The 18,956-nt window shown below is 35.2% G+C and overlaps 2 protein-coding genes across 2 annotated transcripts; one reads left to right on the top strand and one right to left on the bottom strand.

Moving 5' to 3' along the window:
* The first annotated feature begins 952 nt into the window (after window positions 1-952).
* On the top strand, window positions 953-7,973 carry LOC126501677 (prolactin-3D4-like). Its single transcript, XM_050142473.1, has 5 exons — window positions 953-1,078; window positions 2,929-3,083; window positions 4,405-4,512; window positions 6,043-6,222; window positions 7,321-7,973. Exons 1-5 carry the CDS (start codon window positions 1,048-1,050, stop codon window positions 7,507-7,509), a joined length of 663 nt encoding a protein of 220 aa, XP_049998430.1. The 5' UTR covers window positions 953-1,047; the 3' UTR covers window positions 7,510-7,973.
* Window positions 7,974-12,683: 4,710 nt separating this feature from the next.
* On the bottom strand, window positions 12,684-18,760 carry LOC126501678 (prolactin-3D1-like). Its single transcript, XM_050142474.1, has 5 exons — window positions 18,686-18,760; window positions 17,579-17,736; window positions 16,029-16,136; window positions 14,021-14,200; window positions 12,684-12,992 (listed from the first exon to the last, which is right to left on the bottom strand). The coding sequence occupies exons 1-5, from the start codon at window positions 18,714-18,716 to the stop codon at window positions 12,798-12,800; spliced, it is 672 nt and encodes a 223-aa protein (XP_049998431.1). The 5' UTR covers window positions 18,717-18,760; the 3' UTR covers window positions 12,684-12,797.
* Window positions 18,761-18,956: the final 196 nt, after the last annotated feature.

Below are 18,956 nucleotides of genomic sequence, written 5' to 3'. Positions count from 1 at the left end.
ATAGACAGTAATATTGAAAGTACTGAAGAATACTTTGTTGAAAAATAATTTTTTTGAAAAAATGAGTTTATAATGATGAAGAAATTTCCAACCCTTACAATGGCTTCCATAGTACCAAAAGTATTTATCATCTGAAACACTAAAAATACCTCAATAGAATATTTCAGGATAATTGTCAATAATTGGTATAGCTCAGCAACATGGTAAGGGAAGCCTGGCAAAGTTTTCTCTGCTTAAAGAAACTGAAGAAACTGCGGCATAACAGTTGCAAACTGCAATCAACAACAATGTGATTTGATTTAAGGCTCACCTCACATGAGAAAATTCAGATGTTATATTTGAAGACAGTAAGAAAGGCAAACAGAAAATTTAACAGTGTTCAAGGAAGTCATCCCCCACCGATAAGGATCTGATCAAAGTTTTGTTAAATGATAGGATCTGTCAAAGTGTCTTCTAAACAATTTTCGTCAGATCTGTTGATTCCCAGAACTGTTACCTGTTTGTTGAGAGAAACATTGCCCAGTGTTTATGGCTAAGGAAATAGATTTGTGTTTGATTATAACATCTAGGATTATTGACTGTTGCTGAGATAGGGTGGTTCATGCTCCTATAAACAACGACAGCACTTATCACCACCTGAAACACTCAAGAATCTCTGGAGAAAATATGACAGACATAAGATCATAAATTAAGGCAAAATATTGGGTGAAAATTCCATTTCTACTACTAATCTGGAAATGAGTAACTTTGAAAGAGAGATGCTCTTGGAGATTTCCAGAATGACTTGAAGCCTCTAGATAACACGGGGGAAATCAAAGTAGCACATATAAGTAGGACTGTGTTAAAGGTAAATAGGATGTCAATATTCCCGGAAGGGAAAGGGTCACTGATCTGTAGATACTGATTCAATCTGTACCCCCAGCTCTGCATAGCTTTGAGTAGTTCTGTTTGTATATATAGTATGTAGAACATCAAATGAAACCAGTAGTGAGGAGAAACAGCAGCTTTCCTGAATTGGAGACTACATTGTGATCTAAGTTCTAAGAGATGCAGCTGACTTCAGCTCAACCCTGCTCCTGTAAGTAGCCCTCTGTCATGTTTCCCTAAGCTTCATCAGTGAATTTTTTTATGAAGGTATGTTTGAAAAGTATATTTTCTTTTCTTTTCTTTTATTGAGCTATACATTTTTCAGCTCCACTCCCCTTCAACCCTTTCCCATGGTCCCCATGCTCACAATTTACTCAGGAGATGTTGTCTTTTTCTCCTTCCCATATGTTTCTCTTAGGGTCCTCATTGTTGTCTAGGTTTTCTGAGATTGTAATTTGTAGGTTGATTCTTTTTTTGCTTTATATTTATAACCACTAATGAGTGAGTACATCTGATAATTGTTTTTCTGGGTCTGGGTTACTTTATGCAATATGATGTTTTCTAGATCTACCCATTTGCCTGATAATTTCAAGGTGTCATTATTATTATTATTATTATTATTATTATTATTATTATTATTATTATTGAGACAGGGTTTCTCTGTGACTTTGGAGCCTGTCCTGGAACTGGCTCTGTAGACCAGGCTGGTCTTGAACTCACAGAGATCCTCCTGCCTCTGCCTCCCGAGTGCTGGGATTAAAGGCGTGTGCCACCATCGCCCGGCGGTGTCATTATTTTTGTTTTCTGCTGTCTAGTACTCCATTGTGTAAATGTACCACATTTTCCTTATTCACTCTTTGGTCAAGGAGCGTTTAGGTTGTTTCCAGGTTCAGGCTATGACAAACAGTGCTGCTATTAACATAGTTGAGCACATGTCCTCATGATACAGTTGAGCATCCATTGGGTATATACCCAAAAGTGGTATTGCTGGGTCTTGAGGAAGGCTGTTTCCTAATTTTCCGAGAAATTGCCATACTAATATCCAAAGGGGCTGTACCAGCTTGCACTCCCACCAGCAATGCAGGAGTGTTCCCTTTACCCCAAAACCTCTCCAACATAAGTTCTCATCAGTCAACAGTATATTTTCTGTGGTGTGATCAGGTTTGCTCTTTTAAGAACCAGTGTTTGGTTATGCCTCACCTGGAGATAAGACAACAGAGAGTAGAGAATGTTTTAGGATGTAATCACTCAGTCAAGTGCGAGATCAGTGGTTTTCATTTTCCATTTTATTGATAGACAATATTGATAGGTAAGGGGAGACAGTAGTACTGATATCTAAGGGGTACCTTGTAGTAAACATTTTCCATTGCATGCTCTCCTTCATAACACAACTCAATTGACCAATTTGCGTTGCAGAGAAAATGTTCATTGTGAAGAATACAAGATTCAATGATCTCATTATTTTAGGTACAGAAAGAGGAAGTTATAATTATGTTTGATTACCAAGGTTTAGGTATGTATTTGCTTGCTTAATACATCAATCTGAATAAACATTCATTTATGAAGCCTAATGTAGCTGCTAATAGCAGGTTTGTGTCTTTACCAATTTAGAACATGTTAAAGGACATGAAAAAAAATAAAAGCACTCTTGAGCTAACAATCTTAACATTTAAGGGGTATTTACAAGAAAATGGATTAGTTGAAGCTGTCAAGTTTATTTCCTGAAATGGAAAGTGAACATAAAACCCTAAGACTTTCTGACAAGTGCCAAGAATGACTTAAAGACCCTGACTTAGGGTTAATTAAAGCTCCACGTATTTGCATAGTTGAGAAGTTCACCTTGCAAGCCTTAATTGTGGAATGATTTCTCTGGTTCTAAGCTGCGAGCCAGAGAAATATATTTATTTCCACATATTGGCCCAGTTTAAAAAGAATATTCCCCTTCCACGTATATCAAGCCAAATCATGTAGCAGCGGGCCTACAGAAGAGACAACATTCCCAGACAATTTAACTCTTGAAGACTCCATTGAATAGATTCTCTCATTTCATTTCTCCTCAAGCGGTGATGTGTCTGTTGCTGCTGTTGGCAAATCTGCTCCTTTGGGAGAATGTGTCCTCCACACCAGATGTCTTGTCCACTAAAGACCTGTATGATCATGTGGTTGAACAGTCTCATACCAACTATGACATGTCTGCATACATATACCACGAATTTGTAAGTTCCTCGCTTGCTTCTTGTTTTCTCTCTAATGGGGACTGCAGAAAATGCTACTAATTAAATCAGAAATCACCACTATCTGATGTTGATGTGACAAAATTTTGTAGGTACTAGAAAGAAGCAGATAATAAAATGTGAATTGGAGAACGTGGGAGGTTTTATAAAATCTCAAGCGTTTTTAAGAATGGAATAATTTTTCAATTTTCTAAATAATATATTTTAAAAATAAAAACATAATTTGGACTTTCACTTTTAACATCAAATCCCCAAAGAATCACAGGACGGAACTGTGATTTCTTGGTCTTTTATAGAGGACTCCACTCTCTACGGAAATTCCCAACTCACCCCCTGCAGATATTCAGTGTAGGATGATTACACTGCAGTGAATTGAATGCATGGAATAAAAGCTAAATAATCACAACCATGTAAATTGGGAGGGGGTGATATCCAACTGCTCAGATACTCCAAAATGTGAAGAAATATTGTTTAATATTTTTCAGTGTGTAGCATCTGTGTGCAAAAGAGAGCTTGTGTAGAAGGGAAATGTGTCCTCTTTTCCTAATGGTGACACGTGACCTCTGGGTTCCATGAAGAAAGAAAATACAAGATAAAGATCTGGGAGAATTGGTCTTTAGAGTTGAAAAGAGTATACACCCCCATTGTGTTTTTCACTCATCGGTGAAAACTCCTTTTACTCATTTCCTTCTCTGATTGTCTCTCACAATTTTTCCACCACATGGCATTCCCAGGAACCCATCCACCTTCTCATGGCTAGTATTAGAAAATTGTATTTAAAAAAATAAATACCCGAGGAAATATAATTCACAACTGATTATTATGTAAACTTTAAATATTGTGTGCATTTTCCTTCACTCCTTATGAAGTAGATTCGTAAAATAAGGCTAGATTTTTTTTTTAAATTTTGATTGTATCAACATTACTTCATTCTAAACTTTGCTAAAAGTTACTATTTTATAACACAGTTCAAATCCTAGGGAAAACTATACTTAACACTGTAAGTTTTTCATTTGGAGTTTGTAAGGTTTCTGGTGCCTGTTCTCCCAACAATAACATTTTAAGGTAAAAATAAAAGAATATTAAAGAAGAGTTAGAGATTGGGAGGTCAGTAAATGAGATTGGCTATCTAAAGCAGAAAAAAATGAGCTAACATATTTGCTTTATTCCCGTGTTTTAATTTCTATGTTCTCATTGATTTTTTTTAAAAAAATAAGTTCTGTCAAGAACATTGATGCCTTGGTCATATATATATTCATTCAATTCTGAAATCCAATACACTGAATCATATCTTTTCTTTCAGAATGTAAAATTTGCTAAAGCAAGTTGGTTAAACGACAAGGCACCCATGGAGTGCCACACTGCATCCATCACGACTCCAGAGAATTTTATGCAAATCCGTGAAACAAAAGTAGGTTTTTTTTTTCCCCTTGGTTTTCACTGAAACAAATAAAACTGAGCAGTGTTTAGTTGTTCTTCACGTGGGTTAGAGGGCCCAAATATGGGTGATCTCTGATCCATAGCATGGAGGAGGAAGCAACAGTTAGCAAATAATTCACACATCTCACAGTTGATAACTTACGCACCAGGCCAATGCCAATTTACAGTGCAGCAAATTCAGAAGTTCGCAGCACAATTTCTAGCATCGTCATGGTGAGGTTGCTCTTATTCCTCCCTGGGAAGCTTTGCTATGAATTGGACACTTTTGTTTGGGTATACACTCAAAAACATGTGGAAGAAATGCAGATACAGTAGTTCTTAGGTTCTGACGCTAAAGGCCCCTCCTCTAGGAGCATGCTCCTTCAGTTTATAAGACTTTCTTGGTCCCACTGCAGTTTCTTCATTATTTGCAGTCTTCCCTGACTTTTCTGCCTTCTTCTTCTCATTAGAGGAAAGAGGCTGTAAAAGAGGCTCCTCCTCTTCCTGTTATCTCGTGTCACAGGATGGCCCCTGTTTGATGAGGTCTGGACAAACGCATATTTCTGTGTTAGCATCTTTCCCTTCTCACTCTCTATGTAAAACAGGGTTTGATTTGATTTACCGTAAATTTATATGTGTACTCATATAATGGGGAGTCATGCAGATGTAGAAAAACATTGTTTTGAAAGCTGTGTCTCCATCAATATGCCATTGTTTTAATACTCTACCATAATACAAAAGCCCAGAGTGATCAATGAGAGAGCAGTGTGATTTATTAGTGTGGAAATTATTTGGACCACTTTCACCTGACATTGTTGTTATCTATTTTATCTAAAACCAAGTCCTGAAGTCACTTACTGAGTCCCAGAAAGCTTCAATTTCTCACAGAGAGGGTTAGTAATACAAAAGAACATATTTTATTAGGGTTTCTATTGCTGTGAAGGGGACACCATGACCACAGAAACTCTTATAGAGGATAACATTTAATTGTGGTAACTTGCTACAGAGGTTTAATGCATTATCATCTTTGGGGTGGGGGATAAGATAGCTTGCAGGCAGACTGTGGTGCTGGTGCTGAGTGTCCTTGAATCTTGATCCAAAGGCTAAAGGGAGTGAACTGTCTCATTGGGCATAGCTTGAGCATATATGACATCTCAGAGCCCACCCCTACAGTGATGCACTTCCTCCAACAAGACCACACCTAATCCAACAAAGTCACACTTTTTATTTGGGGGCCATTTTCTGTCAAGAACCACAAAGACAGATGGTTGAATATAGAGGGAAAGTAAAAAGCAATTAATTTGACCTGTCAGTATAAAAGTAAATTGCTCAGATCTAATTTTATTTAACTAACTATAGTACAGTAGCTAAAATTTTATAATTCTACAATGTGTAGATACTATGAAATATATGTATTAATAAGAAATATATATTATAGTTCACCATCTTTGTGTACAATAAATAGATATCTACCCTTTTGAATCTCACTTCCTTTAAAGAGGTTTTTATCATGCTTCCCTAGACAGAAGACCTTCTGAAAGCAGTCATAGCAATTTCTCGTGCCTGGGACTATCCTCTGATACACCTGATACTTGCCACGGCTGCTCTCCCGACAGAGTCTAATGAAATGATGCAAAGAATCAATGATGTGAAGCACGGAATTATAGAACTTTTGAAGGGACTTGAGATTCTACTGAGCAGGGTAAGTTGTCTCTTCACATTTATGTTATTTATGAAAGTGGTGTTTTGGACAATGAGGAGAATTTTTGAATAATTCATTTGCAAGACGGAAATTTTTATATCACATTGTTGACAGTTGAGGGAGTAAGGGACCACTTGTAAATCTAACACCCGAGGTGTTTACTGAAAACTGCGTAAACAAGTGGTTCTAACACCAACAACAAAAAGCCAATGTTCTTCATAGTAATTTGGAAAGTAGCTTTTCGGGTGCTGCAGACACCACTGCTTAATGTAGATGGTCTTCTTATGACAGCCATTTCCTCAATTTCCTGGACGGCATCTTAAAACACTGAATGAAATAAGCTTATCATGTCTAAGGATTCAGAAAATGCATAGTACAAAGAATATATTTAGTTGAAAGTTAAAAGATTAGGACACTCTACTAGAATCATGAATTATGAAAGACACATCAAGGAAAGTATTAAGGATATGTAATATTCCTTGAGTTGAAAGAATTCACACTGGCTGGTCAATTTTTCTCTGATTCAAATCTCTGTGTGGAGCCAAGTACAACTTTGGGGCTTTCCATCTGCCTACTTGTATATTGATATATTTCACCTGGGATCAACAGCATGCCCAAAATATGTACATTCATCAGACTTCTACACTTAGATTATTAATGGCTTTATGCTACTTGGCCCTTGTGTCTGAAAATCCATGGTTTATAACTAGTTTACATACCTCTATTTTCTACTGAACAATTTAAAATTTAGAAGAAATATCTGCTGGGCTTGAGGATATATCTCATGTCTGTAAATATCTTTCTTTGTTTTAGGACCCGATTTAATCTCATTATTCTTGTCAAAAAGGGGTGTAGCATTTTCTCCATATAAGGGCAGCTTTAGGGAGGAAGACATATGGAGATCTAAAGTGGATTCTGAATAAAGTAAAAAAAGAAGTGATCTCATTGGAGGATATTTACTGAAGACTGACTACTGATCAGCAAATGCATTTGCAAATATACCTGTACACCTACATATCTACGCACTCATATACACATAAAGTGGGAGGAGAAATAAATCCTTATAATGTTAATGTTATCTATCCATTTGTTGTGTAGACCCAGCCTGGAGCTGTAGAAAATTTTCCTCCTCACTGGTCAGGACTGAGAGAACTTCAGTCGTCTGATGAAGACACTCACCTTTTTGTTATGTATAACCTCTGCCGTTGCCTGAAAAAGGACACACAAAAGGTTGAAAGTTACCTCAAGGTCCTGAAGGCCCGAGTCATCTTTAAGGAGAACTATTAATCAGAGAAACTTCCTCCTGCACCAGATGAGAAAAAAAAATTCCAAAGTTCCACAGCCATATATTATGCAGAGACTGGGAGTCCTTGGAGAACTCAGCCCTAAATGCGATGTTTCTATCAAATCCCTCTCCTCGAGTTCAGGGAATCCTGCATTAGAAGAGGCAAAAGAGTGCGAGAACCACAGGGGATGGAGAACCCTAAGAAAACTAGGCTCTCTGCGTCAATAGGAGAAAAGCTCACCTGAACTCAGAGACTGAGGCAGCATGCACAGGGCTTATACGTCTGCACCAGATCCTCTGCATTTACATTGCAGTTTCCATTGTATTGTTCTTCTGGGGCTCCTGCGTGTGGGAATGAGTGGGTCTCTGATCCTTTTGCCCTCTCTTGGGTCCTTTTCTTTTCATTGGTCTGCATTTTATTTTGTTACATTAAAAAACCTAAATGAATAAATAAATGAAACCCTGTCACCACAATAAAGACTATTAACTGAACTATCACTTATACCTTTGGGGAGAGGGAAATCAGTTTTCTCCAATGGAGTGACGCGGAATATATTGACCACTTTAGAGCAGGTCTTCATTCAGGAGTAGTTGAATAATAGAATAATATATAATTAACTCTAAAGTTTTTTTTTTCAAGACAGGGTTTCTCTGTAGCTTTGGGGCTTGTCCTGTTACTAGCTTTTGTTAACCAGGCTGGCCTCAAACTCACAGAAATCCTCCTGCCTATGCCTCCCAAGTTGCTGATTAAAGGCATGTGCCACCACCGCCCAGCTCAAAGTTTTGTTTTCTTTTTTATATGTGCACTTTTATTTAGTTACCTTTTGGTGGGTTTTTCCCCCTTAGGGTTGATTTATTTTTGTTTCTTGGCTTGAGAGGGCTTTGTTGTTGTATATGGTTTTTGTCTGTGTTTTGAGAAATCAATTAAAGTTGAGTAGCTAAGGAGAAGAAGAGGATCTGGAAGGACTTGTAGCAAGGGAAATGTGATTGAAATATATTCAAATTTAAAAATTTCTCTAATTTATATTAAGTAATAAAACAATATGATAAAAATGGAGGGAAAGCATAACTGTTAAGTGCACTCACATCCCTGCACCATGCTGCTGAGACTGACTAGGTGAACCAGACCTTCAGTTTCTTCCAAACTTTTAATGTTTGAATGCATCCATTGTTACAATGTATTGCTTCTCAAAAAATATTTTTTTTAGAAATACCCAATTCAAAGTGAAAATTGGTCAGTTTCTTGTGTTTATTTACTGTACAATCAATCCTTTGTTTTGTGATGGTCTTGAAAAAAATTTTACAAATACACTGTTTTAAGAGAAAATAAGACAACTAACATATAATCAGAGTAAATAAAGAAGACCAAATTAATTTAAACTGAAGCAATCCATTGTTATTGCTAAGTAAATCTTTTGGATGGACATCTGTGATAATTTATAAAGACAAGCCATTCAGTGAACAAATTTTCATGGTAATAAGACTGTACAAGTTGTATGTTATTGCACTTTCCTGAAGTACCACCATTTTTATATGTTCCAAGATGTATTAGGAGAGAAGAGGGAGTGGCTTTATATTTCTCCAGCTCCTATCTCAAATCACGATCCTTCTTAGGGCCAATGTAGGAGGATTCCACGCATTTGGATTACTGTGATTCTGACATTTCCTCTCACAGGCAGGATATTTAACAACCTCTAGTCATCATCCAGTTATTAAGTACAAACTTCTTCAGCTACTTTGAAAATCAATATTGCAATTTCTTAGAAAAATGGAAATCAATCTACCTCAAGAACCAGCAATACTACTCCTGGGAATGTACCCAAAGGATGCTCAATCATACTACAAGAACACTTGCTCAACTATATTCATAGCAGCTTTATTTGTAATAGCCAGAAGCTAGAAGCAACTTATTTGTCACTCAGCCAAATAATGGATAAAGAAAATGTGGTACATTAACAAAATGGAGTATTATGTAGTTGTCAAAAATAAAGACATCATGAAATTTGGAAGCAAAAGGATAAAACTAGAAAAAGAAAACATCATGACTGAGGTAACCCAGACCCAGAAAAACAAATATAGTATGTACTCACTCATAATTAAATATTAACTGTGAAGTAAGGACAATCACACTGCAAACCACAGACTCTGGGGCAGTGGAATAAATGGATCTGTCTTGGAATGGAAAATAGATGACTAAATGACAGGGAATAATCAAACTTAGGGTTGGAATCAATAAAATTGAAACAAGAAAACAATGCAAAGAATCAATGGAAGAAGGAGTTGGATCTTTGAAAAAATCAACAAGATAGACAAACCCTTATCAAAAGTAACTGAAAGGAAGAAAGAGACTATCCAAATAGATAAAATCAGAAACTAAAAGGGGATATAGCAACAGACTCTGAGGAAATACATAGAATCACTAGGTCATACTTTAAAAACTTTTACTCCACAAATTGGAAAAATCTAAAGAAATGAATAATTTTCTTGATAGGTACTAAATACCAAAATATAATCAAGACCAGATAAACAATTTAAGTAAAACTATATCCCATAAGAAAACAAAAAGCAGTCATTAAACATTTCCCAACTAAAAAAAAAATAATAGCCAGATGGTTTCAATGTAGAATTCTTTCAGAACTTCAAAGAAGAGCTAATACCAATATTCCTCAAATTATTTTGCATAATAGAAACAGAAGGAATATTGACAGACTCTTTTTTATAAGGCCACAATTACATGGATACTCCAACCAAAGGTGCAACAAGGAAAGAGAATTACATACCATTCCCCCTCATGAACACTGATGCAAAAATGCTCAATAAAATACTGACAAACTGAATCCAAGAACACATAAAAAAAATCATCCACCATGACTAAGTAGGCTTTATCCCAGAGGTGCAGGGATGATTCAATATAGAAAATTCTGTCAATAAAATCCACCAAATAAACAAAATGAAAGAAAAAACACATGATCATGAGATGCTGAAAAACCTTTGACAGATTCGAGATATTGGAGATTTCAGGGATACAAGGAACATGCATAAACATAATAAAGGCAATACACAGAAAGTTGACCATCAACATCAAGCTAAACAGAAAGAAACTCAATGTGAATCCACTAAAATCAGAGATAAAAGAAGATTGTGTACTCTCTTCATATCTATTCAATATAGTACTCAAGGTTCTAGCTAGAGCAATATGGCAAGAAAGTAGATTAAGGGGATACAAATTGGAAACGAAGAAGTCAAACTTTTGCTATTTGTAGATGATATGATAATATACATAAGGGACCCAAAAATTTCTACAAAGAGCTGCTACAGCTAACAAACAGCTTCAGTAATATGGCTGGTTGTAAGAGTAACTAAAAAAAATCAGTATCCTTCCTATATACAAATTATAAATGGGCTGAGAAAGAAATCATAGAAATAATACCCTATACAATATGCACAAATAATATAAACTATCCTGGGGTAACTCTTTAACCAACAAGTGAAATAATTTTATGACAAGAATTTTAAGACTTTGAAAAAAGATACTGGGGAAGATATCAGAAAATGGAAAGATCCCTCATGCTCATGGATTGGTAAAACGAGCAAATTAAAAATGCCAATCTTACCAAAAACAATCTATAGAGCTTGAAGTCAAGGATGGTGGTATTTCTAGAACTTCCCTTATTGTACAGGATTGTTTAACTATTCTCGACATTATTGTTTTTCCATATGAGGTTAAGTATTGTTCTTCTTAGGCATTCCAGTATAAGGAATAAGTTCCAAAGAGACAGTTCATAATGCTTTATGCCAATACTAAACTATTGTTATTACTATGGTTCAATAAAAGATCTTGAACTCAAGGATGGTGATAGCTCCAGAAGCTCATTTATTGTACAGAATTGTTTTAGCTTTCCTAAAACTTTTTGTTTTTTTCCATATGAAGTTGAATATTGTTTGTATTTAGGTATGTGAAGAATTGTGTTGAAATTTTTTATTTGAGTGCATCAAGTATTATACTGATCTTAGTATAACAGTTGTTTATTCATATAACCATAATTTCAGAAAAAAACTTTAAAAAGCAAATTCCTTTTTTCTCAGGCTGTACCTCTAGGGTTCATCATGTGATTTATTAATTTATGAGATCAATATTATTCAACTATTTCTTTCTGCTTTAATCTGATATCTGCTATTCTTCTTGTGCTAGGATAATTTGTTTGTTTGTTTGTTTGTTTGTTTGTTTTTTGATTTTTTGAGACAAGGTTTCTCCATAGCTTTTTGGTTCCTGTCCTGGAACTAGCTCTTGTAGACCAGGCTGGTCTCGAACTCACAGAGATCCGTCTCCCTCTGCCTCCCGAATGCTGGGATTAAAGGCGTGCACCACCACCACCTGGCTCAGATAATTTGTTTATATGCAATTTATAAGTAGAATACCCTAGAAGCAGTCCAATGCAGAGCCACTCTGCTGTCAAAGTGAGTAACTGCTAATTCTTCTCAAATATCTATTCTGCTTTTTCTTTGCTGACCTTGTATATCACTTATACTTCCTCTTAATTTTGTCTGAAACCTTGAGACTTCAATTAGAATGTCACTACTGAGAGACGTGCTGCCATGTCCACTGGTCTGCTGCACTGTGTCTACATAAGTGGGAAACATTTCTTTGTTTTATATTTCTACCTTTAAAGTATGAGAATTGTCTTAGATCCTGAGCTACAGAAGAGGAAAATTCTGATTCTTTCCTAAGGTGGTCCAAAGGATGATCAAGGGGCAGGAAGGCACTAGAGAAATATAGATCTGTTTCATACTTCTGTCCTATTACATTTTTGAACATTTGAATTCGTAGTACTTATGGGTAGTCCAACATTATTGAACCTGTATTGCTTGTTATTGGACTAAAAATTTGCTCACAGAATAGTTTTCTTTTATAAATGACCTCAGATATCTATTCCTTTGATATATAGGATCATATGAGTAGCAACAATCTCTTGCTTTGATTTTACATAAATGATCTCTCTTCATTCACTAAAAACTTAAGCAAGTTTTATGCTGTCTTACATGCTTGTCAAACTTCATATTTTTATATGTACATCACAAAAACATGGAGCTATATTATATTAGATGGAAATAGGAGACTTTCTTAAAATATCACACTGAATATTTTGTTTAAAATATAATTATATTTTATTTTATAAGAAGAAATCCACTGTAGTCACTCATGAACTGAGAAGAAAAAAGAATTAAAATTCTCGTTCAACAAAGACTCTGTCAGCAGGACATTGCAGGGATGTGCATTTAGCACTTGTTTTTAAAACAAACATTCACTATTAAAAACAACTCGGCACCTCAAGACCTTGAGAAAAGTGTCTATCTTATGAGTATCCCTTTTTAGGCAGCGGACCAGGCTATAAAAGGCAAAAAGTTGAGTGTCTTCATCAGCTGATTTTAATTCTGACAGTCCAGACCAGACAGGGGAGTCAGTCTCTTCATATACAATCTGGGTCTAAAAATTAAATGGACAGGTATTATTAACATTATCTTTTACCCCTTTATGTATCTATATGCTGTGTGTGTGTGTGTGTGTGTGTGTGTGTGTGTGTGTGTGTGTGTGTGTGTATGTGTGAAATACATACATATGATTAGGATGTCAGTGATCCATTTTGGGTAAAATTCCTCCAGTGACATCTACATTGATTTTTGAGAGAGCTGCTTTTAACTGCAATTCATGACAGACCCCTTAGATCTGATTCCCTAGTCTGTGGGCTACAAAGTGAAGATACCACATCACACATTTGACACAAAGTCTGAAACTAGATTCAGGTCCTCACACATGGAAGGAAGGCACTTACAGACATTATGTATCTCCCAGCGCACCTTTCTCGTAAATATTTAATTGACTCTGGTAGAGCATACTTTTATTGTGAGAAATGCTGGAAATTAGGTTCAAAGCATTAAACACCTAAGGATAACTGGAGTGAGGCATAAGTATTTTCTGACACTCCACTGATCACAGATGAGACACATTCACACAAGTGGACAAATAGTGAACCAGCAAGGTACTATTGCCTGTGTACATGAAATTAACTAAACTACAATATAAAGGCTAGCATCAGTTCTTTTACTTCGGGAAGTTTTATGTACAGTACTTTCCATGATGTGCCCTCCATACCATATAAGTTCCAGTAGAGGATCTTGATCCTTTTATTCTTTACAGGCAAACCCATTCTATATTTATATACTATATTGGATCCCTGCACGTGAGCAGAATATTTCATTTAACGTATTTTGGTGCAGGATATCTAGGTTGTGACGGGTGTAAGATCTTCTGAATTAGACTGGAGTATTTACCCTATTCAACAAAGTTACTGTCAAAATTAATATGAGGCATACTACTGTTTTCTACAGAGATCACTGCTCTATAGGCTTATTAAGTAACCTTGTATTTGTGATGTCTCAAAAGCCTTTTTGAATGACATAATGCATGAATTTTATAAATAGGAAAAACAAACCCACCATGTAGAAACAGCTTACCCTATTGAGTATGGTCTTAAGTCCCTCCAGAAGAACAATATTTTTAGCCTTCACAGCATTGGTTGTTTTCAGCATGTTATCAGAAGGTTTTGGAAGAGAGGGCATGGCTGACACCAGATGTTTCAGAGGTTCTTCCCAGGCATTAGTAATGTTGACGATTGCTTTCAGAAGGTCTTCAGTCTAAGCAAACATCATTGGACTTCATATTAAACTAGGTAACTTACAGATGGGTAGATAGATTCTTCTAGATTTTTTTTAACAAGGGAGACAATCTATAGTGTATTTTTATTACTAATATTATATTAATGATTTCATAATATAGAAATATTGCATAAATATAAAATGACAACTACTGAATTCCACTTGGCTAAATAAAACTAATAGGGTTTTAATAAATTTGGCTATTTCAAATGATCATATTTTGTGTTTCCTCAACATTCAACACTTTTCCCTAGCTGTTAGAACTGTTCTCTTTGGTGGCTTAGCCTGCCTATGAGAAAACCAGGTTTACATAGCTTAGTAGGTGTCCAAAGACATGACTCATGTTACATATATGCTAACACTGTGAGGAGTTAGTGGTTCAATTAATTTCTACAATAATGAATAAAATTAGTTTCTCATATATTATTTAAGTACTTATATATTATGGTAGAATATTAAAACAGGTGAATGCAGACAAAAATGGCTTTCAAATTCTATTTCTTATTTATCTGCATGATTCTGCTGTCTTTGTTTCTAAAGGAATTGCTTATTTATTGGTATGTATCAAAGAAAATTTATTACAAAGCATTACTTTAATTACAGGCATTAGTAGAAATCAGAATGCAATTTTAACCTGGTAATTCTTAGGACAAAGGCACAGTCATACAAAATAAGTTCTTTTCATAGTTGTTGACTTTGATGTTTGTATGAGTATGAAAATAAAGACTAGAGAGAAGCTCAAGTAGAATGTCATAGAAAAGTAAGTTTATGATCGAAATGGACAGATAAGTGTTGATCACCAACATATTACTAGGAGCATCAGGCAATAATGATTAAGAATAACTGCATGGCATGAAAGAAGTTTAGTGTAAATTCTTATATTCAAGGGAAATGGATTCTGCAGACTGTTTGGAATCTCTGTTTGTTGTCTTCTTAAGAGTTCTATTATCAAAGACTGTCAGTATTAAATATTTCTGGATCAACAGTATGCTATTTATGTTGTTTAGGAAATAATATGTACAAGTGTTTCCTTCAGTTTATTTCTTTATTATAAACACATGATATTCCAGAGAATATCTTCTGCAATATTTCTTGTGTTGGGAATAAATTCATGACTGGAGAATAAATTATATGTGTGAGATGGATATACATTATTAATATTACATAGATAAAACTGATGCTTACGTACGTAGCCTGAAGGAAGAGATCAGAACACATATACATTATATTTTCAGAGTTATGTAGACCTTATCAAAAGAGAAATCGTCCAGAAGAATATTATATGTTCTACAGAGGAAACTCTTAAACAGCCTAATTTCAATTAAGACATAGGAAAAGGCAAATCCATGAGGCAGGACTGTAGAAAGAATGACAAAAGAGCAAGGGGTCCAGGATAGTTTAGGAGTTTAAGAAGACACTCTGCTCCTTTAGTCACGTGATGCCACAGGAAGGTTCTTTAGGGTTATATCACAAACACAGGGGGATTTTATTTATTCCATATTTATATGAATATATTATAAATGTTTGTCCAGTTCAGATCAAAACTTTCCAGGGATAAGCAGAAGGTGCTGGTAAAAATAGTTTCCTGTGTGGACAATTGCAACTCTGGGACCATGTGAGTTGGCAGGCATCTTACTGAGTGCTAACATTAACAAAAGTATTTTGTGATTCTTCATTGACAGCTGAATCTTCCTTTATCTATTCGGTCTGAAATTATCACAACTTTTATGGGCTTAGTAATCACACAGATCACAATTAACATGTGTATAGCAAGACTGTTTTGGTAAAAATCAGAGAAGAAACGTACTTTTGTTTCATTGACTTCCTGACGAGAGTCTGGAGTATGGATGGAAGCGGTGTGGCATATCCTGGGCATCCTCTTAGGAAACCAACTACTCTTGAAAAAGTTTGAATCCTGGAAGAAATTAGATATTCAACTTTTGGGAATTCAGAATTGAATAAAAACCAACATGATAGTTTGATAACCTGCAGATTTTTGATACGTAAGAGCAAAATGTAGAACACTAGAAAGATGGAAACGTCATTCAGTTACCTTTTATTCCTTTACATTTGTAAACTAACTACCCTCCATCCTCTTCCCTTCTTTACTTTCCTTGTATTGTACTTGCTAATGGCATTTCTTGGAAAGAAATCACTAAAATGGACCAAAATTTGTAAATTTTTACATCTTTAAGTATCAGTTTTTCCAGGCTGAGAGTCATAGAATTATTATTGTTTACACATATTTAAAACATCTGGTTTTTGTCTGCAAAAAAGTCTATTATTTTTTAAAAGGAAATTATTGATTTATAAATTTGCTCTCATACATCATCATGTGTCAGTACTGTAAAAAAGTTCATGAAAAATGTAGGGTTCTCTCATATTGTTACAGTCAATAATGAATCATTAAATTCTAGGCATATTTTAAGGAAATATTTAGCAAAGATTGAAGTAAGAATTCACAAAATATTTAAAGTTTCTATATAAATGGTATGAAGGATGTGCTGGCACAAGGTATTTTTTAAGAAAATACAAATTACTTAATTCTATCTATCAGAGAGTTAATGGGTTCTTAGAAATTTGAAAATTTATGAGAGAAGAATAAAGGGTATGAGAAAAACTAGTAACAGAAAATAACCATGGGAATATATATTCCCTATAAACGTTGAGATATGTAATCCATATTTAAATGGATTAAAAATAAAAAATTTAAATGAAATTTATATGGTTTAAAATGAAAATTCATATGGTTTAAAATGAAAATTTGCTTTGCTGTTTCCTCAATCGCACAACCTGAATAGATGAATTATATCCCTCAGGAAGGGAGAACACATTTTCTTTCTATAGCAGTCCGTCAATATTGCTAAGACACTCATTACTGAAACAATAAACTGTGATTCTTTTATTTACGAACTTATGTGTAGCTATTTTGTTTTGTTTTTCTTTTCACTGTTTGCACGGTTTTAATTTTCTTTATCTCGTTTTCTCTCTACACAATTAGCTCACTTCATTTTCCATACACTACCTATCTTCAGATCAGTAAGTAAGGAATGCCAGTGAAGACAGAACCCCTGGAAATATGACCAGGAAATCCAAATTCCAATGAAGAAGTTTAAAGTAATTATTGCTAAAGTTAGTGCAGGAAAACTTGAAATATCATTAAATTCTTTACAATTTTTTTGAGATTTTTACGGAACTTCACATTCTTCCCATTACACAGTTTCCTATATAATTCATTGTACTACCTACAAAAATGAAGTATTTGTAATTGGACACATGAGTCATTCCATTTTAATTAGTGGTCAGCTATTTGAAGGCCCTTTTAGATAAGAATCCAGAAGTAAGGACATTACTTACAAATTCATGGTAGATATCTGCAGCCAGGTTATATGTGACGTGAGACTGTTCAACTACACGATCATACAGGTCTTCAGTGGACACAACGCCAGTTGGTTTGGAGGCTGCATGCTCCCAAAGGAGCAGACTTGAGACTAGCAGCAACATACACATCCCGGCTGTCAGAGAAACGACAATAAGATGAGCTATACAAAGGAAGTAGCAGACAGCTAAACAAGCTGTGAATGTGCTCCAACAGCCTCTGCTATGTGATTTGGGTTGATGTACCTTAACTGACTATTCACTTTTACAATTTGGAAAATGTAGAGAAATAGATAGGTGTCTCCAAAAGAGAGTTAGAAAGGTGGGAGGTAGTTCACAGTTTGCATTTGCTCCAAAGGAGCTCCTCAGGTTTACAAACACAAGGAGTTTGTCTAACCATAAGGCAGAGACTCCAAGTCATTACCTGCATGTATCTGAAATTCTAGAAAATTTATGGTTGTCTTTCATTTTTTAAAATGCTTTAATATTGTAACTAACTCTTTTTCTGTGTATACATTACTTAAGAATTAGGTGATTTGATAGTTTATCCCATTTGATTTATTTCAGTAGATATCCAACCTTGGCTCACAAAGTATTTACAACTTCCTGATTTTGTGCTCAAAGAAATTAGACCACTCATCTAGTTCTGTGTTCTCAATATAGCATAGTTTTTCTGTAACATCTTTGTGTTGTATTTGTATTTTCTTTATGTTACAAATGGCAACTTTTGAATTGTAAGGTTTTTAATAATTAATGATGATTAAATACTAGTAATACTGTCCCACTTTACTGTCCTGTTATTAAAGACAACACAAAATAACTGAGAACTGCTTTGTTTCTGCAACACAATGAAGATTCTAGTTGATAAACTCCTAGAAGAAACCTATTGAGCAAGTAGAATAGAGAGATGTCTTTCACTTCTGTGTTTACTTGTGTCTAGATGAAGCATAATCAAATATAATTTCCCCAAATTTTCAGAATAGGTCGCACCAAAGAAAATATACCGTAGAAACAACCTTGAAGAAATATACACGAATGCTCACTTAGACTCTATATATTAGAGTTACACAATGGATAGTTACTTACCGGAGCTTGGTAATGTCATAGTGAGCTGCATCTCTGAGAAGATCCACCACGGTGTGATCCTCAATTCAAGAAAGCTGCGACACCAAATTCTGCCTTCTGTCAACTCTCCACCTCCCATATATACCACCAGGTTGTGCCCAAAGCCATGCAGAGCTGGGGGCCATATTGAATCAATGCCTAAAGATCAGTGACGTTCTTTCCTCAGGGTTGATTGACATCCTCTTTACATTTGCCACAATTATTTGTCAATATGTGTCATCAGACTGCATCC

This window comes from Alexandromys fortis, unplaced genomic scaffold, assembly GCF_014885135.2.
Source record: "Alexandromys fortis isolate MF-2015 unplaced genomic scaffold, M_Fortis_MF-2015_v1.1 scaffold_5, whole genome shotgun sequence".
Lineage (NCBI taxonomy): Eukaryota > Metazoa > Chordata > Mammalia > Rodentia > Cricetidae > Alexandromys > Alexandromys fortis.
This window is presented reverse-complemented; position numbering and strand designations above follow the sequence as displayed.